The following is a 20,842-nucleotide window of genomic DNA, read 5'->3' as shown; positions in this document are numbered from 1 at the left end:
TGCATAACACAGAAGTATACAGTTCTCTAATATTGTCATTCTTTGAGTGAAAGGAAAACTAGCCAACAGTGTTGCTCCACTCCCACATTTCTCTCTAAACTCATTCTGTAGTAGCTGCTATAATGGCCTCAACGCAGAGGCTCTAGGTACTGCGGAGATACGATTCCCATCATCCCTAACCATTTGTCACTTTGGGGTGGGAATGAAGGGTCCTGTAGTTCTAACAACATCTGAAAACCCAAGGTTCAGGGAGGATGCCCTATAAAGGACAGGTGTGCTTCTATTAATGCAGTTATTATACTGTTTTCAGTTACAGATTTTTGTGTACTGCTTACAGATCTTAAACATTAATATGTTTAGAAATGCTTTAAAATAAATAAATAAGGTTCTGGGTAAAACTGGTTCAATTTTCCTTAAATCTTCAGTATCAATTTTTACTCTTTTGTGCCACTTAGATCCATTATCCTTAAAAATATGTCTATGAGTGTCTGAGAATTTAGTTAAGAGTGCCTTATTATGTTACAAGCAGTGTCTAATGTGATATTAAAGTGCAGCTTTTTTTAAAAAAAAGAAGAAGTTGAAATGCTGTTAGGACTAGACAAGATTCTGCAAGTTTATTATCAAGAGAAGTCAAGAATGCCAGTCATATTGATCCAACTACCCTTACCAACAAGAACTCAATTTTTATTATTAAAATATTAACAATGTGCTCTGTTCCTTACTGTTTAACACAATCTCAAACGTGGCGAGTGGCCTTTTGCACAGCTGAGAAATCAATAGCCTTTTATTGAAGCCATTACATTAGTGCATGCCATAAAAGTATATCTTAAATGACAAATTAATTCCCCATTCGCTATTTAAACAGCCTGAAACTCAAATACATTTTAGAGACTCTCATTGCCCTTATAACTATATATACACAAAATGCAAGTGCATAAAATCGTGCATTGTAACGGCACAATGAAATGTAAAGGTTATGTTTTAAACTGCTGGCACACTTCCTGTTAGACACAAAAACAGTGGTTGTTAAATCTAATTTCCTCAATATAATGACTAAGCCTCTTGAACAATTAATGTGACAAATCCTGAGGATTTTCTTTATTTAGCTGCACCACCCGTAGGCCTAAGTATCCCTCAGATAGTTTAGATCAACAGAACTAGGCCAAAAGATCTCTGGTTAAACAAGTAATCTTTAAGAATGGTAATCCAATTGAGTAGCTTAGCTTTTCTTTGATGGTTCTGCTAAGATCACGGTTATGTGGACACAACAAACCTGTGATTCATAACTGTCAGTAAGATGTGTTTGGTAGTGTCCATTCCCATTGTGCCTTTTGGGACAAACCAGGGTTTACTGCTGTGCAACTTGTGAAACAGCCCAATGTAATGGATAATCTGTCAAATACACATGCTCATTTAAGTCATTCGTTTTGATATTGCGACCTCATTTGTCACATGAGCAAGCATGTCATTCATACATAAACTTGCTAGAGGCAAGCACCCTATTCCAGAGGCTCAGATTCTGTAACACCCAATATGAAAACAGAGATCCATGTGGCCAGGAACTCCTGCATGAAGTGTGCAAACAGTCTCCAGAATTCCTGGACATTTTTTTAAAAAACAAAGAGAGGTGGAATACAACTTCATGTGTGTATTACAGGTTTATTACCTTTGGCCTGAGCTTTCAGAAGTTGATAGTTAGGGGTGGGGAATTGGATACAGATGACAATCTTTACCTGCCCCACATCTGTCATGTGGACTTGGTTTGGTCAAAACAGCCTTGTAGGCCAAACAGGGAGGCCCACAGAACGGAAGGTGCCCACTCTTGCCACAGACGCACTCAGCACACCAATATACAAATGCACTGAAGGGAAACTAAGTAACTGTCAATGAAGTAAAACTAAAGGAAAGGGATACCATCTTGGCAGTTGGAATGTTAAGTATGAATACAAATGAATTGAGACCCAAATAATTATTTCTGGCAAGTCCAAAGCATGTGCTAAACCAGGGGTCCCCAAACTAAGGCCCGCGGGCCGGATAAGGCCCGAGGGACTCGTTTATCTGGCCCACGGCGACTGCTGCCACCGCCCACTCTTACCGGCACTGCGCTGCACGGCTGCCCACTTCCGGGTCGGAGTTGCATGCACAAGCATTATTTCTGGTGCACATCCGGTAGAAGAAGGCCCATGCACATGTGCACAGCTATTTCCAGTGCTCCTCCAACCCGGAAGTGCGCCAGAAATAGCATGTGCGCATGGGCATGGGCATGCGCTCCCCCGCCCTCCAGGCGATCGGCACGGGAGACACCATCCCGAGGCACCCCTGTGCTAAACCAATGTTTTTTTCTGTCTCCAACTCCCCTCTTTGAACTCTCTCTCTCTCTGTGTGTGTGTGTGTGTGTGTACACACACACGTACACATACACAGACCACCAAAAGTAACCTCCTTAAAGGAGTTGGTTTTCAATCGTCATTCCAACGCCACAAAGTTCCCCTGCAATTCTTTTTACTTTCATACATTCATTTCCATGTGGCATGCAGCTGTTCATATCCACAGGACCCTCTCTTTCTATTCCCATGCAAAACAAACTAGTCAAACTGTTGTTTGGATTTTGGCCAATATATACAATAAAAATGTGATGTTCTGGCAAATCAAATACTGGGACAATAAGAACGCGGTTTGATATACAAAATGGTCATATGCAAAGAGCTTCACATCCAACATTTACTTATTTAATTTTGTCAAAGCATTACTTTTATATTTTATTTTTTAATGTTTCATCTTAACTTCAGGCACCAAATGCTGTTAAAGCTGCATCTGGCCTGGAGGTGAGAATGGACAACGTTTAACTTGCAGCTCAATAACACACAGAGTCCTTTTTACTAGAAAGGAGGAGTGCATTCCAACATTGTCTGTACAACAGTACAATAAGAACATTATTGAATATATGCCACCTGTCTGTAATTGGTTTAGGTAGTACTATTTGGCAACAAGGTAAGATCCTGCTGTTCTTTAAAATAGATCTGTCAGGATTTCAAGATTTAATGGCTTTTCAGAAGCCACATGCTAAGAGGCAGTTACTGCGGCAATTCTCAATATGGAAATGCATGAAATGCAAGTTTTTTAAAAGCGGCAAGAAATCTCTTCAATTTATCTACATCAATAATATTAGATAAGAACTTTGATGAAAATTAATTCTTCTTCGTGCAATTCATAAATCTAACAGTGAAATTATTTCTTAAAATAAATCTGATGGGTGCAAATTGGTACTAAATTGGTGCAATGAACGAATCTTGATTAGAAGTTATTTCTTCATTTTCCCAAAGCAATTCAAATAGAACTTAATTGTCCTTTATTTTGATTTATTATGATTATTTCATATGGCGATTGAACTGATTTGTTTCCAACAACCTGTTACACCCACCTAGACAAAATTTCTGACATTTCAGTGGCCATTTGCTCCCTATAAAAGAATTAAGAATATATGAGGGTAGAGGGAATATAATGCTTAAAAGTGCTAGCATAGTAATTCCAGTGGTTTTATACATCTAATACTGGATCAGCAGACAGATGTCTATCCTAAAAATTATGCTGCACTAAACCGATCCAGAGTTTTATCAGTAAAACAATAATTAATCTTTGTTTAGCTGATATCAGAAATATACATTTTGATTGAATCAAACAACCACACTTACATAGGTGACATTTAAATTACAACCAATTGCACCTGTATATAAGGAGTCTGAAAGACTGACACTCAAACAGGACTCATGCTCAAATTATAACTATTCTGCGGTAAATGGAAATAAAGAACATTCGTTAGCAAGGTGGCTTACACTGTGGAAAATTATTAATTTTTTTAAAAGCCCACAGATTTCTACAGAATGCCCCATAAAAAAAAAGATTGTCATACGCAGTCATTTGACATCTTGTTCCATTGGGTCTGCAAATAGAAGATATTTTGGTTAGTGTGGCATTTTCCTAAGTTAGTTTTGTACTAATTTGCGACATTACAAAGCCTGTTTGGGCAAATGATTGCCTGTTATTATCCAGAAGGCCCAGCATCCGCTTCTCAGGGGTGGCTTAAAATGTTGTTTTTTTCACTTAGTGTTTTTTTATCTAGCCCTTACTCCAAATTGCTCAAGGGAGTGTATCTGGTCTCTCCACCATCCAATTTTATCCTCACCACGATCCTCTGAGGTAGATCATGGTGAGACAGCCAATCCCCCACAAGGTCAACTGGTGGGTTTCCTAACAGAGTTAGGATTTGAACCTGGATTTCCCCAGTACTGAGCCAATACTCCAGCCATAGCACCATATTAAGCCTGGTGGTCAGAATTAACAGAAGGCTTTCGCCCAACAGGAATATATATGATGCAAAGGAAGGACAGAAGACCTAAGCAAGTTTAATATTTGGATATGTTCTAAAGTTAATTTGACGGGAGCCTTCTTACTCATTTATACAGCACTAGGAGGGTATGCGTCTGAAACGAAAGGATAGCTGGTAAATTCTTGTAAAGTTTCTTTGGTTTGGGGTTACAAACCACACAGAGTAGAACTTACACTGCACTTAAATGGCATGCTGCTATTAAATTGGCTTAAACTAAAATTATGGTATGAAATGCCAAGTTAAACCATGGTTTAGCACAAACAAGCAAGCACATGGGTTCCTGGAATGAAGATCATCTTTTAAATGCACTCGTTTTCATTTTGGGCTGGGTGTTTGTTTTATTACTGCTCAGTTCAACCCGTGTTTGTGTGTGCGTGTGTTATTCAGAAGGGGCTTCCCAAGTTTATCAATATTTGTGATGCTAATTGCATTGTAAAAGGTAAAGGCAAAGGACCCTTGACAGTTAAGTTCAGTCGCAGACGACTCTGGGGTTGAGGCGCTCATCTTGCTTTACAGGCCAAGGGAAGCGGCGTTTGTCCGCAGACAGTTTTTCTGGGTCATGTGGCCAGCATGACTAAGCCGCTTCTGGCGCAACGGAACACCGAAACCAGAGCAATGCACAGAAACGCTGTTTACCTTCCAGACGGAGCAGTACCTATTTATCTATTTGCACTTTTTTGGGGGGGGTGCTTTCGAACTGCTAGGTCGGCAGGAGCTAGGACCGAGCAACGGGAGCTCACCCCACTGTGGGGATTCGAACTGCCAACCTTCTGATCGGCAAGCCCAAGAGGCTCAGTAGTTTAGACCACAGTGCCACCCACGTCCCTAATTGCATTGTAGACTGTGTTTATAGGCAATACTTGGAGAAAGTGCTCATTCTTAAAGGTGGCATACAAATGTTTTAAATGCAGTAAATAAAATAAAATAAGAAATAATGTTAGCTTCCTATTTAAGAAAGACACCTTTTCAATGGCAATATCTTTTTTGAAGGGCAAAACTAACAAAGTGCAATACCTGCGCAACCCGGGGTCCAGCTGAGATTCATCATTGATGAGTTCCGACTCACTCTGGGCAATTCTCATGGCCAGCTCATGGTCTCTGCGCTCTTGTTCCAGAACTGCTTGCTGCTGGTTCGCTTCTTCGCGTTCTTGTGCCAGCTGTGCCTCAACTTCAGCCTGGAGAGTGACGTAAAATTAAGTTACATGGGGAAACATTTCCCAAGTCCATACTGCCTGCTTCTGTAGAAAAATGATCACTTAAGTGAAACACACAGTCGAGTTTACAAAATACAGCCTAAAACACCTGTGCTCAAATGGGTTACTGTAAGCCCATGGAGAGCTTGCAAACAGCATGGATCAAGATGAGAAAAGAAGTATAAGTTCAGTATAGGAAGCCCTTCATATGTTAATTTAGAAACCAGGTTTTCATGATAGAAATATTCAGAGTTGGGAAAAAGCAATACAGCTCACAGAAAATCAACAAATTTTAGAAGAAATTCTATATACCTCTCAGGCAAAAGACATTTAAGTGGTTTACATAACTAAATTATGGGTCCAGACAGCTGCAGAATTGTCTGCAATTGTACATAGCAGAGTTTTATCCATTATCATTTTTAAAACAATAATAATGCTATGTAGTTGAGACTGCTTGGCTGAGTTCATGAGAGAGAGGATTGCAAAATGCATTTCTCAAAGCATTTGTAATGTACTGGCTTCTCTGTGTTCTTTTGCATTGATTTATTCCAGAATGGTGCGTTTAGTGAGCTGCTTCTATAGGGAAATATCAAAAACTCACTCCGATGATATCTTTCTTTTTTTATTGGCCACTTGTGAATGAAACACAGCGACCATGCTACCATTTCCTACCTGAAAAAGTTTAAATGAGTAGAATCTTCCATGGAGTAGATGACCCATGCATCTCTTACCAAAACTGAGGTAACTGAAGGTGTAGGTTTCCTACAGCTTGAGGACCCAAGCAGCTGTCATGTGCCAAAATACCTCTCTACCAACACATTCCCAACAGTCCTAATTCAGCAATGCCTTCCCAGAACGGTGGGCTGGATGACCGTCACAGACTGGCATCGGCTCTCATTCCGATTATGGTATTATCGAGTAAATCTTCATTTCTGCGATGGAGACTTTCCCTATGCAGATCCCTACTTTGGATTACCCGGTGGCAGCAGACACAAGAAGGAAAGCCGATTGAATGTGGCCTAAGGAAAAGCCCCACTGAAAGGAACAGCTGCTCTGCTGCTATCGCCAAGTGAAAGGAAATCCACTGAAAGGTCATAGACTGAACTGAACAAGGCATCCCTTTACGTATATCAAGACCAAGGCACACAGTTACCAGCATACTTGGCCAGCCGACCAACCAGTCCTGTGCAAACACCATTACCAGGAAAGGGAATAGAAGGAAAAAATGAGGACTGAATAGCAGCAATTGATCATGCCCTCGGTTTGGTAGCAATGCATGCTTCAGCCTGGAAATGCACAAAGGGTGCCTTTTTTGTTGTATCTATAATCCCTTGTTTATTAGCATTATTTAAATGCTACTCAATAACGGCATTACTCTATGAGCTCCTTGGAGGAAAGGTAAAATATGAATAATAAATAAAATAAACGTAACCCAGGGCACCAGGTGCAAGTAAGAAAGATCCTGCTGTTAGATCACTGATACAAAGCTGGTTCTCTGTCTTCGGCTCTTAAAATGTGTAGACAGAGATTATAAACAGACTAGAGAATTAGCTACTGTAAGAATCATGGAACTACTTAATTAGACATCTTTCCAGTAACCTAGTCAGTTACAGAACCAGTAAAAAATACAGAAAAAGTAGTGTCCTTGTTTATAACAGGGAACAAAGGATCCAAAAACAGGTAAAGTACCTTCAATAGATGACTTTTCTAATATAGAACTTAGGTACACAACTCTATAAAAAATTTTCAGAACTGCCAGTTCGGCAAAGCTTCATATATGCTACATATCCTTTAAATATATCCCAAGCCAGGAGTAATTTAAACACAAAGCGGGCAAAGATTATCTTGAAATAATGGGTATGATATCAACAGCGATCTTTTGCTTCTCTTAATTAAACATAGTTTAAGAGATTAATACAAAGTCACATTATGAAAAAGAAAACTGGTCTATATAACAAAAGAGTGCAGAACTCAGCTATCAAGTAATATACGTTATCATTATGATTCCATTAAAGAGCAGCCAAAAGCTTCCGCAAATGAGTGTTACTTTGTAAGGAATCTTTTTAACAAAACTGACATTTAAATCATGGTTTCATTATTCTGTCATATCTGTGAGTAGCAATAGCCCTCTCATTAAACCTCCATGCTCAAAACTGACACATTCCTCCTAGCAGGTACTTTTCTCTTTGAGGCAGCATAATCTCCCTCTCCTTCGGTGCTCCAAATTATATTAATGTTAGTAGTGGATTTAAAGCACAGAACCAAATCTAAGGGCTGAAGCTCACGACTGTCTTAAATCTAGCTTGGTGGCTTGCATTACAACTACCTATTTTAACATGAACATTTAATCACTCCCTGTAGCGATATCCTTAAGGAAGTTGGAAGTCTTACCTGTTACTCTGTGAGGCCACTTCCTGTATCTCACCTGCCCTTTTGCCAACACCACCTAATTGTTCTATGCACACACACACTCCAGCTTCAACAAATTGTGACTCAGAACACTTGCTTTAGTATTACATTTGAGCAGGTTCTATTCAGTCCGTTGTGGAAACTTTGAGGGAGTGAGGGCATGACTGTGAGACAGAGAAAGTGCTAGTAGTGCAACTGTCCCACCTGAATTCGTCTTTCTTCTTCTTCCCTTTTTTTCCTCTCCTCCTCTTCCTGTTTTCTCTTTGCTTCAATCTCATACTTCCTAGAAAAACAAAATTGACACTCAAATAAAACGAACATTCAGGAACTGTTCTGTCCCTTCCCCTCACTTTACCGTTACGTCGTTGTTTTCTCCCACAAGAAAGCAAACAAGTTTACATCAAGAGAAGTATTCGGGAGGGGGGAGAGAGACACTCAAGAGACAGTCTCTTAAGAATACAGTTTCATTGGGATTTAGCCTTCTACCTATGGTTAAAACAAGGATGGATCTATCTGGCCCTTGGGCTTGCCCCAGGCCACATTTCCCACCCCCATTGAGTGGTTTTGCCTGGTCAGCTCTTCCATTTTCTGGAGGGCAGAGGGCGGGGGGCATGTGCAGTAATCTCTGGCTTTTCATGTCTGGAATATCGCCTACTGTTCCTCTGACCACTTTTGCCTCTGGCTTCATACACCATTGGCATGAAGCCCCTGAACAAGTTTCCCATGGGGGAACATGGCTGAAAAGGTTTCCCCAGCCTGGATCTCTGTAGGATAATTTTCTAAGACGGAAAGTTCACTTTGGATGGTTGTCCATGCCTGTATTTCTGTTGGCCCTAGAACTGGCAATTGCATTGGACACTCACAGTCGCCTTTCGTCCTCTTCCTTCTTCCGACGTTGCTCCTCTTCCTCACGCCTCTTCCGTTCTCTTTCCATTTCCTCCTGGATGCGCCGCAGCCTTTCTTGCTCTTCTTCCTGTTGCTTCTTTTTCTGCAGTGAGCCCAGAAGCTGCTCTGAGCTTCTCACTAGACCATCGTATTCCTTCTGGATCTGCTGCCTAGGCATTTCAGTGGCCTGCAAAACAAACCATTAGTCACTAGCCTTCATGGCTGCAAAAATTGTGCTTCAAAAAGAAACGGCAACGACTGCTGAAATTTCAAAGACGATGACAGATTGTTGAATAAGATATGCAGTAGCGTGTCCTAGGAAAATCCTGTTTCCTCACTCCTTTAACAATGAGCAGAACCAGAAAAAGGGTTGTAGAAACAAGCAAAAAAAAAAAAAAAGGCACAGAATTACACAAAGTAGGAAGAAATATGCATATTTACATGCTTATTTTTTAAAAAAAGCTATCACACAATTCATCTTTTCTGTGTGCTGCATGGATCATTAGGGTGCCAAATTTTAAAGATTTAGCATGAAACACTAAGCGCCTTGCATATTTTTAAACTTAACCCTTAATAGGAATTTGATTCTGAATCCATCAAATGCCTCCCAAGGCCTCAACCCTAAGAGCAGAAGATCTACAGGACATAATATGCTCTCAATATGTTCTCTTACCTTGCTCTCAATATGTTCTCTTACCTTGATCTTGATCATCAAAGCATCAATAGACGTTTCAAGGTCCTTGACCTGCTTGCTCATTTCTGCTTTCCCCTCTTTCAGAGCACTTACTACTTCATTGAATTTATCAAGCCTGTTCTTCAAGGTGCGGACCTTTATTAGCCCATCAATGCTGTGAAAGGAACATTTCTCTACATTTCAGAAAAGGCTCCCTCCTTTGAGAAGCAGACAGCAAATACAGAATGAGATCCAACATCAAGCAATGGGGCATCTACTCATACCAGGGGATACTTCTTCCTCTCCTCTTCTGGGAGACCCTGGTGAGGAGCACATTTCTGGGGGGTTGTGTCAGAGCAGGATAAACACCAGAAGCCCTGTTTGTGCAACCAGATTTCCACCACACAAACTGTTTCTTGAATTTATATGCTGCCCTTCATTCCAAGTTCACAGAGCAGTACACAGTAGGTATCACTGGATGTTAGCTATGAACCACTGTCCCATGCTGTGCCCTCAGGTTCCCCTTGGACAAAGCCATGGAGTTCAAAAGAAAAATTACAGACAGGGTAACAAACAGAGCAACTGCACCAATCTTATGAATTCTGTCTTGCATTGCAAGTTTTATGGCACACAGGGACTGTGATGGAAGATATGCATTTTTTTTTAAAAGTTTGTTGTGCTACCGTTGTTTTTCACGCCTGGCTTTATTCCAGTGCTGTTTTTAAACTGTTTAGGGTTTTCTCTCTAGGTTACTAATTCTATACTTCATAGCTGAAACTTATTTGTGAACCGCCCAGAGATTCTGTATTTTACTTTTGAAGCTGGGCAGTTCAGAAATGTTGCAATTACATCACATAAATAAGTAGTTTTGAAGGCTCCCCATAGAACTTAACCTTTCCCAAGATGAGGAAGGGCAGCACCAGTAGAACTGAAGTCTTGCCCACCCACCCCTCATCCTTTATAATGCTAATTGCTACGTGTGTGTGTGTGAGAGAGAGAGAGAGAGAGAGAGAGGGAGAGAGAGAGAGAGACAGAGACAGAGAGAGAGAGAGACAGAGAGACACAGAGAGAGAGATTTACGAAGATAATATCTGGGAAATGTGGGGGCAAGCAGATTTTTAATTTTACTTCAATTAAAACAACAAAAGCGTGACCACTGCTCACGGCACTGGTGTAATGTGAAGTTGGCCCTAAGATGAGCAGTACAGCATCCTAGAAGGAACACCCCTAACATCCCTTAGAACTCCTTCCCAGGCTCTCAAGGCCTTGGATGGGATGTACAGGTTCTGCCAGCAACAAAACCGGACTGGTCATTCAGTACACTGGTATTTAGGAGTGGGGTGCAAGCATATATATAGGATTGCTTCTTCTTACCGTGGTTTATGCTTTCTCTTGCACAGCCACATACGAATTGTCTTTTGTATTTTAATGCAGGCACCGGCTCTGTATTTTATTTTGTTTTTCACTGTGAAATACAAAGAGAAAATTGAAAGACCATCACAAACGTGCAGGTAGGGCATAAGCCAGCGTGGTGTAGTGGTTAGAGTGTTGGACTAGGGCCTTGGAGAGCAGTGTTCAGATCCCTGCTCAGACACGAGGCTCACTGGATGATCTTAGGTCAGTCGCAGTCACTCGGCCTAACCTACCTCACAGGGTTGTTGTTCTGAGGATAAAAGGGGAAGGAAGAAAACTACATATGCCACCTTGAACTCGGAAGAAAGGTGAGGTTTAAATGTAATGAAATAATAACAATATATAATGATGCCATAAAATGGGAGTTGGGAAGGTAGGACAAGCAGATGACAAAACCTCACACAATGTTGTTTGGGTTTTGTTTTTGTTATTTAAAAGCAAACCCCGGAGCAGGAAACCTGTGTCCTAACAGATCTTGGAATTTAACTCCCTTCATCCCTAACCACTGACCATGCTGGCTGCAGCTGATATGAGTTGCGCTCCATCACCATCTGGAGGGTCATCAGTTCCCCAAGCTTGAACTAACATTCCCTTTCCTCGTTTGTGGTTAAGGCAACTGTGGCGGTCAACAATTCCTGTGTGAGCAGTACTCATGCTTCTGAACAAATTTACCTGGCTATGAGCCCCACTCCCATGTGTGGGAGACTTAAATTATAATGTACGGGGCCTGCTGGATCTGACTAAAAAACCCTCAAAACCGAGCATTGGGTTTGCATCCGTGACCAGTTTCCAGTAAGCTCCCAAATTAAGAGTACCAAGTTAGCAGCCCCTGTTGTTATTTTTCTACCAGCTTCTGGTATTTAGAAGCACATCGTGCCTCTGGGAATTTGATCATTCAGTCTATTAATCTATGAGCATTTCTCAAGACCCCTCTCACCCAGGTGTGCATCATTTTTAAGGCATCTAAACCAGGGATGGGGAACCTGTGGCCCTTGAGATGCTGTAGGACCCATCAGAGCCAGTCACCGTGGTCAGGGATGATGGAAGCTGCAGACCAACAATACCTGGAGGGTCAAAGGTGTCCCATCCCCTGGCCTAAACTGACAGGCCATCGCAGCAACTTGTGGTAGGGAATTCCACATCTTAATATATGGACATAAGAAGATCGCCTGCAGGATCAAACCAAAGGACTGTCTCGTCCACTCTGTCCCATTCCCCATGATACCCAACCAGATGCCTCTGGGAAGTCCGTAAGCAAGATACAAAGGCACCAGACCTCTCCTGTTGCTGCTCCCTAGCAACAAGCACTGAAAAACATCCTACCTCTGAAATAACCCTGCCTATAACCTTCCTGAGTAGTAGCAACAGCTAAGCTAGTGCTCATCAGGGCATCTTGTGGCAGTGAATTCCATAAATAATACAGTCCATAAATAATGCACTGTGTGGAATGACTATTCTGAACATACCCCTGATCAATTGCATTGCATGCTCCAGGGTTCTAGTATTTCCAAGTAAGTGTGTTTCAATAGTCTGCAGCTTTAGGAAGCTTTCAGTGCTGGCTCACAAATACCCCCCTCCAGACACGCCCCTCCCCCCAAGAGACCCGTGAATACATACATTTAATAACCGACAGAGAACACCACTGGACCTTCTTCCAACGACTGCAGATAAGCCAGTGGTTGACTCGTTTAACCAACTCAGCAAGATGATCTGGGTCAGACTTCATGATCTGATCAAACTCTGCAAACTGAAAGTGGACACCAGCATCACAAAGAGGAAATACTTTACATGACAGCTGTTTTGGAATGTTGAGGGGGCTCAGGAGGGATGAAGCACAAACAGAATGTTGTAACCATGGCAGTGAAGGCCATGGCCATGGGGGGGGGGGCTTCTGGGCTCTATTCAAGGTGATGGTTTTGACATTTAAAGCCAGACTGTGATTGATTGATTGACTGATTGACTGATTGATTGATTGATTGACGGATGGATGGATGGACGGACAGATGTTAAAAATAAAAATGGGCCTAGGGTCCTTTAAGTACTGCCTGATTGCTTAGGCTCCGCCTTGATCACTGAGACCATCTGATGAAGCCCTTCTGGTGGTTCCACACTCCCCTGAGGTTCAGCTGCCCAGTCCAGGGACTGAGCATCAAGTGTGCAGGCCTTGCCCTGTCAAACTCAACACCAGTAGAGGTTCAACAGGAACCATCGCTCCCTTCAGAAATCTTCTGAAAACTTTGTGTGTGTGTGTGTACAGACAGGCCTTTACAACATGACTCTCCCCCCCCCCCCACACACACATCTCCTTTAATCTATCGGTATTTATTGATGTATTTCAATGCTGTTTAATGGGTATTTTTTATTATTTTATTTCTATAGGTTGTATTCCACCTTGTGGGTTATAAATGCGTGAATAAAAATAAAGAACTAAATAGATTTCCTTGCATGAGCCACATGCACTATACATCTGGCCATCTGACGGTCTGGCAAACTGCTTTGCCCCAAGTCTGAGCCAGCAGCTGAGGATACAGCTGCGAGAGTTATAAAAGAGGGCTTTTGCAACTGTAGCCTTAATAATAATAATAATAATAATAATAATAATAATAATAAGCTCTCTAAGAAAGTTTGTTATCTCCCCTGGCTTTTTGAAAAAGGTGTCAGTCCTATTTGTTTACTAAACCTTTTGGTGCCTAAGGCTTTACTGCTCATTGTGGGGTTTTAAACCATTGCTCTCATTTTTTGACTTTTTGTGTTCCAGAGATTTAGGTTTTTAAATCTGCTATAAGCCAATCTGATTTAAGGGAGAAGTTTGATCAAGGTATTTTAAATAGATAAGTAAATAAAACATGGAAATGGCATTGCTAATATCTGCATCATCAGAAGAGACAAAATTAAATTGTGGTTTTGTTTTGTATTTTTTAAAAACAACCCAGCTTTCACGTGTCTTAGTTACCAATTACTTTACAGAAAGAATGAGTAGAAAATGTTCACATTCATCAACTCGCCTTGGATAACAATAACACTTACCTTGCCAGGTCTAAAAAACACTTTGGTTAATCCAAATTTATAATCATTTTCATTTAATCCAAGGGCTTTGAAGAGTGCCTGGGAGAGGAGAAAAACGCTTTGATGAATAAATCCTTTGAGAGGACAAAGATTTCAATGAATATCAATTCTCTATGATAAAAAATACAAAAGAAGTGTATTTAGCATTCTAGATGTTAATACCTTGCAGAAGAGTCTAGGATCCAAACGAGACAGCTTTGCAGGCATGTACTTTTTGTACATGTTATACAGCTCATGGAATGAGGCTCGGGATGGGAAGCCACCTTGCATCAAATCCAAAACAGACACCATGCCTAGAGTAACGAGCATGCAAAAACATGTCACCAATTAAGTTAAAAGGACACAGCTGTCACTCTCACAGTGCTCTGGGGCGGGGATCATTAAAACTTTGCAAGCATTGCACATTTATTCTGAGACACAGTGACGGGCTGAACATCACCCAAGGAGCAACATAACCCAGGAAGCCTCGGTCACATTTTACAGAAGGGAATGGTAAGAGTGTCTGTCTGTACTAGCAGAATTGCTCAAAATCAGATCAATTGTTCAAAGGCAGATCCCAAGCGAGTCACATCACATCACCACATACACCAAATGTTCAATATTATCAAAGGTGTCAGGAAGTCCAAAAGGATCAACAGAATAGCAGAGTTACTCAAGCATCGCCAAGCAAGGGTGTAGCAATTTGGAGATGGCAAGCGGGCAAGAGCTGGGAAATACCCACGCGACTCAAAACCTTTCCCATGGAGACAGAATCACTGGACTGTTTGAAGGGGAGTGAGGTTGAGCAGGGATGACATGAGCAAAGGTATAAGGTAATCTGGTTGTCTAGCCTCCTGAACGAGATTTAAAACTACCAGTTCTTGTATAGACTGGACTCTAATTATAACGTGTGCATGGGTATAATGCATCCAGGAGTACACAAATGCACATATGCTGGATATTTGTGTACTGAAGTTTAATATTTTATTTTAGAGACAGTGAAATTTCTTACTGGGTGTGCTATTAGCTATTGTTTTATTGCCTGAAATTTGTGTGTGTTTGTTTTGTGAGAGTCGCCTCTTCTGCTAAATTTATATTATTCTGTTCTGGCTAGGATGGTTTCATTTTATCAGCTGTTTTATCTGTTTTTATAAGAGTATGTTATGACGTAACCTGCCCTCATGGTGAAGGGTTAGCTAAGAACTCTTGTACAACAAATCAATAAATGCAACCTTGGAAGAGAAATCCAAATAAATGGGAGATGTGCAGTCAATCATGTGGCTAACAGTCCTTTCTATTTAAAAAAAGGGGGGAGACAGAAGATGCTCTCTGCTGCATTTATTCTTGGAGACATTCATGTTATTTTAATTTCTCCCTCTCCTGCTTCTCATATTAATAAGCCATTTATTTTTAGCATGTTTCTCCCCCTTTAAATTTGCATGAACTTGTTTCTCAACGAGAAGATGGAAACAGAAACCCATAAAAGAAAACCACGGCTTGTGAGCAACACAGAAGTACGGAGTTTTATTACTTCCCCACCTCCCTCTTTCACAATACTTGCCAAGAGCCATCAGCCTTCAGATTATCAGCCAAAAATGGTGTCAATAGAACCCTAATTAAAGCAAAGTTGTTAAGCGTTTATGACTGATTCGCTAAATTAAACTTTAAATGTAACTTGACATGACAAGCAAGAGGGAGGCTAGCCAAGATGAACCAGATGCCTAAAGTCTCAGGGCCCCTCTGGCATGCTAAATTAAGAGAAAAGCTGAGGTGGCAGCTAATGAAAACTGGAAGCCTAACTGGAAACGAGGCTTATTTCAGAGAAAATTAGGTGCCTCCTGAAAACCTGTTCTGTATCCCAGATTTTCTGAGGTCCAATCCACAGCTCTACTTGCTCCCCAGATGACAGCGAGTGAGAGCATTTTGCCTAGTCTGGCAGAGATTTTGGCTGCAGTCTTATGCATAACGTACCTGGGAAGTCGCTCCACTGAAGTCAACGGGGCACACTTCTAAGTAAAGGAGTATAGGTTTGCGCTATCATTTGTCACTTTGCTACTCATGTATCCAAAGTGACTTAGATGCAACATAACCACCAACAGAAGTTAAACAATTAAAATGCTAGAGAAGGCAATAGCTCTTTGCGCATGTGTGGTGTGAGGGAGGTGTAGCCCATAGTTAGGTAGGTACACACACACACAGGATTTGTGAGCAGTGACGAAAAGTGGATGCACTGGGTCTATTGCACCTGAATTATAAACATTCCAGTGGGGAAAAGGTCCATGAATGTCAATGGAACCTCCGGCTGGGTGCATTAAGGGCTACAGTCCATCTTATGAATGTATCTGCAGAAGTAAGGTTCACTGAGTTCAGTGGGCGCTGCTCTCAGATTAATGCACTGCAGCCTTAAAGTATATGAATCCACATACTATTGATTTCACAGGTTTGGAGTCAAAACCTTCCTGCTCCCATTAGAAAAAGCTTACTTTTAACAGAAAAAGGAAACATTTTGATCCAATCCACAATACCAGAAAAGCATCCTGATTTGGTGAGGTTGTGGCTTCTTTTGAATAACTGTCTTAAATAATAATTATTATTATTATTTATACCCCGTCCATCTGGCTGAGTTTCCCCAGCCACTCTGGGCGGCTCCCAATCAAGTGTTAAAAACAATACAGCATTAAATATTAAAAACTTCCCTAAACAGGGCTGCCTTCAGATGTCTTTTAAAGATAAGATAGCTGCTTATTTCCTTCACATCTGAAGGGAGGGCGTTCCACAGGGCGGGCGCCACTACCGAGAAGGTCCTCTGTCTGGTTCCCTGTAACTCGCAAGCTACATTACTCTCAAATAGTTTTAAAAAACAGGTTTCTAATGTCATCATTAATGCTGATTTTTCCCCCCTCCAGGAGAAGTCATTAGGGACAAGCCACGCAGGAATGTGGACAACTCTTTTTATAAAAAATGTATCTGACGAAGTGTGCATGCACACGAAAGCTCATACCAAGAACTAACTTAGTTGGTCTTTAAGGTGCTACTGGAAAGAAAAAAATTTTTTTTGTTTTGACTATGGCAGACCAACACGGCTACCTATCTGTAACTATAAAAAATAGAAGGAATTAAATACATCTCCTCCGACTACTTTGGGAATTTGGCACAAGAACTCACAAGGAAACTAGTACTGTAATTTACATGAACCTCAAAAAAGTGTGTGCCTTCAATGTTTGCTGTCATGACACATAGCTTTGACTAATTACTACTCCAGGAGGAGCTAATGGGGTCTCTCCATGTGGTCATGTTGACTAGGGTGGTTGGAGTTCAACAACATCTGGAGGGCACGATGCTGTCTACACCTTATCTACTTCCTTGTTTTTGTAGTCTAAATCACTGAGCCTCTTGGGCTTGCTGATTGGAAGGTCGGCGGTTCGAATCCGTGTAACGGGGTGAGCTCCCATTGCTCTGTCCCAGCTCCTGCCAACCTAGCAGTTCGAAAGCATGCCAGGGCAAGTAGATAAATAGGTACCGCTGCAGCGGGAAGGTAAGCAGCGTTTCCCTGCACTCTGGCACTCATCACAGTGTCCCGTTGTGCCAGAAGCAGATTAGTCCTGCTGGCCACATGACCCGGAAAGCTGTCTGTGGACAAATGCTGGCTCCCTTGGCCTGAAAAGCGAGAGGAACGCCACACCCCATAGTCACCTTTAACTTGACTTAACCATCCAGGGGTCCTTTACCTTAACTTTTTTTAGTTTGACCCCAGTGGCTAAATATGTAGCCTCTGGGCTACCTGTTACAGATTTCCTTGCTGCCCTCTGGAACTGGATTTCCATGGGTAGGGGACGTACAGAACTAAGTATGATCTGACTTTTGTTTTTTTAGGAATGAAAGGGGCTTGAGAAAGGTGGAACGCCTCTCCTACAAACACAGCGTGCTGTTTTTCTCTTCTCCTTCCCTTCCCTTCTCCTTGATGCTAGTGCACAGAGCAAGACCTCGAGGTTGGATTTGTGAAATACCAGCTCTGCACTAAAGATCTAAGGGGATATACTGGCACCTTCCATGACCACCTCCCCAATACGGTTATTTTGCATTTGTGGGGGGGATGAATCTGGGGGGATGAATCTAAACTGTAAACTTTTCGTAACAGTATTTTCACCCAATGCTTCACAAAGAACTGCTATATGGAAGATTAATTAGTATAGCAGTAATTAGATCCAAATTCAATATATGCAAATGGGAGGATGGCAATATAAAATATTTCAAAGGTGCTCAGGTGATGATGGCATGGTGCTCTCTTTCTAATCTGATAATGCATTGTGATCTCATGCTCAGACCGTTACCATTAAGCTTCCCTTTTACTGTAGACAAGATTGTGGCATTTTAAGAATGGACAGGTGCTTTCTGGTTGCTGAAGCAGCTCTGACCAAGCAGAGGTTCCTGCTGGAAAAAGGAGGGCTTTGGACTGATTCTCCTTTTTACCTACAGCTCCCAGCACCACCTCCCATGCTGCTCTGGAGGATCACCCAACTCTTCACAGCAGATTTTCAGGAAATACCAGTAGGTTGCAGAGTGAGGGAGGAAGAGACAAAAAAAAAAACCCTTCCTATGGAATGTCCTGCGAGTGGGAAGTTTCGACCCAAGCCAAGAGCATAGAATGCCCAGTTCTTTCCTCTCTGCTTTTAAAATGCTTAAGAAACAAGGATTAAGTTGTTGCCCTTTAAAAAGTAGCTGGGTTAACTAAGAATCAATATTATCTCCCACTTATTGTTATGCACCAGTAATCTTGCTGCACTGGCAGAGCTTTGCTGAAATTAAAAAGTAACCTGTTGTTTCTAATTAAGGAAGACTTGTCTAAAGCCCTGTTGTTACAACTCCGCATGAATCTTTTCATCTACATGACAATCGTGCTACAGAACTGAACAAGACACATCAAGTTACCTGAACACTGGAGCTGGGAGAGGATCTGGGCGCCTTCGAAGTGGTGGCTTGTCATCTTTAAATTAGGCTTGATACAGCGAATAAAGCTAGACCCCTGTTGGAAAAGACAGCAGGTTGGCAACATCACAAAAATACATGCAAATCACTTATAAGTAAAATAATAGATTTTGAGGCTTCAGGCTTTACTGTCCCCATATGAATCCAACTGCCCATTAAAACCTCAATTATTTCACCTTCTGAAAAGCTGGCGTTTAGAAGCATTATCTAAATCAAACTGCTCTTGTACCATATTAGTACATATTAATATTTTCTCCATTGTTTGGATCCTCTTCTTTGAGGGGGAAAAAGGGGGAGAGCAAGACAGACAAACATTGCAAAAGATTAAACTTCCTGTACGTTCAAAAAGTTACACACCTTTTGAAGGAAGGCAGCCAGATCAGATCATCTGAGAATTGGATAAAGATTCTAAAACTGAGCCTTTCCCTTTCTAGATACTACCCCCCACTTCATGACCAGTATTTCTCCTCCAGGCTTCTATGGTAAAAGATACCTTGTTTTCCCTTTTAGGTAAATGCAAATACAGAGAAAGGCACAGGAATATTTTACTATTTGAAGAACAAGGTGCTTTGCAATAGTTTTCCCTAGTTAAAGAATTCCTCCCTCCTTCTTTTTTTTTATTGAGACTAGTATTGATACCCAGAACTCAAGTGCCTTGGGAAAGTTGCATTTCTCAGGGTCCCTTGCAGTAGTGTACAAATTCTGAAAAAGGAATGAGGGAGGTTGTACTGCCACTGCTGCAGTTACCAAAAAACCCCACAACATTTAAGTGGGGACAGAACTACAGGGCAGACCACAGTGGCTTCTGAGAGAGTACAGAGTAGTTTTCAGACCACTCTATTCCTGATGGTGTTCAGAGAGTGTGGGCGGCAAGTTCTGAATAGGATCTGGAATAAACTGATATATGTATTTCCAATGGGGGGAGCAGCTCAGTTTATAGATATTGGGGGAAGAGAGTTCACTCATCACTACTACTCAGTCATCATGGGGTATGGAGGAGAGGATAAAATATTTTGAGCTTTAGGCTGAGCTCTGAGATAGAACAGATGCCGTCAAAATAAGGCATTTTTTAATCTGTCTACACAACTTCAGAGCCATAAAGCAGCAACCCAAAAGGCTGATAAGCATTCATTTATCAAGGAAGCATTTAATGAATACATGAATTGACAAGTCTGGCTCGAGGTCTTTCTGAGGGGCTCTTAAATCAACTCATAATTATGTGGCAATTATGGCCAGAACATCTCAGACACTTATTCCAAACATCTCGAGGACAATATACAAATAAGACTGCAGCTAATGAATGACACCATCAAAAGACAGTCCGAAAAGCTTGAAGAACATTTACCGTATTTTTCGCCCCATAGGACGCACTTTTCCCGCTCCAAAAATGAAGGGGAAATGTGTGTGCGTCCTATGGGGCGAATGCAGGCTTTCGCTGAAGCCTGGAGAGCGAGAGGGGCCAGTGCACACCGAACCCTCTCGCTCTCCAGGCTTCGCGCAGCTCTCCGCAAGCCGTGGGAGCCCGCACCGGGCTCCCGCGTCTTGCAGAGAGTTGCCTGCATACCGAAGGCTGGGCGCGCTGAGCTCAGCGCGCCCAGACTTTGCGCAGCTCTCCGCAAGGCGCGGGAGCCCGGCGCTGTACTCCCACGCCTTGCGGAGAGTTGCCTGCATGCCACGCCCCGTTGTTTACCGCTCAGGCATGCAGGGAGGGAGAAACGGGGCAGGCGGGCGCGCACAGTTCAAACCGCCCCCCCGCCCGGCGCGAGGTGCCCGCTCTCCTTCCCGCCTCCATGTTGTTGCCTGAGGGGAAGACGCCGCCGACGCCACAAGGAGGACGGGAGAAGGAGGAGG

At 42.0% G+C, this 20,842-nt stretch overlaps 1 protein-coding gene and 1 long non-coding RNA gene across 8 annotated transcripts in view; one reads left to right on the top strand and one right to left on the bottom strand.

Annotated features, from left to right (window-relative positions):
- MYO6 (myosin VI) overlaps nucleotides 1-20,842 on the bottom strand; it is a 113,235-nt gene that overhangs the window by 13,926 nt on the left and 78,467 nt on the right. For 4 of the 7 annotated variants that reach the window (XM_083608108.1, XM_083608110.1, XM_083608109.1 and 1 more), the window contains exons 20-28: nucleotides 18,935-19,028; nucleotides 14,189-14,319; nucleotides 13,988-14,065; nucleotides 12,578-12,707; nucleotides 10,922-11,012; nucleotides 9,572-9,722; nucleotides 8,853-9,061; nucleotides 8,194-8,272; nucleotides 5,402-5,562 (exon numbers count right to left, since the gene is read on the bottom strand). In XM_083608108.1, coding sequence (XP_083464234.1) covers nucleotides 5,402-5,562; nucleotides 8,194-8,272; nucleotides 8,853-9,061; nucleotides 9,572-9,722; nucleotides 10,922-11,012; nucleotides 12,578-12,707; nucleotides 13,988-14,065; nucleotides 14,189-14,319; nucleotides 18,935-19,028 — 1,124 coding nt within the window. Of the gene's footprint in view, nucleotides 1-3,421; nucleotides 3,461-3,910; nucleotides 3,941-5,401; nucleotides 5,563-8,193; nucleotides 8,273-8,852; nucleotides 9,062-9,571; nucleotides 9,723-10,921; nucleotides 11,013-12,577; nucleotides 12,708-13,987; nucleotides 14,066-14,188; nucleotides 14,320-18,934; nucleotides 19,029-20,842 lie in introns of all 7 variants that reach the window. The other 3 variants (XM_083608105.1, XM_083608107.1, XM_083608106.1) reach the window with 1 other exon arrangement.
- LOC310760156 lies at nucleotides 12,774-15,644 on the top strand. The gene is made up of 3 exons (XR_014546810.1): nucleotides 12,774-12,867; nucleotides 13,719-13,778; nucleotides 15,469-15,644. It is a non-coding gene; the product is annotated as an uncharacterized lncRNA (long non-coding RNA).

The sequence above is a fragment of the Podarcis filfolensis genome, assembly GCF_964270895.1.
Source record: "Podarcis filfolensis genome assembly, chromosome: 3".
In the NCBI taxonomy this organism is placed as follows: Eukaryota; Metazoa; Chordata; class Lepidosauria; order Squamata; family Lacertidae; genus Podarcis; species Podarcis filfolensis.
Note: the sequence above shows the minus strand (reverse complement) of the source record. Positions and strands in the feature narration are given on the sequence as shown.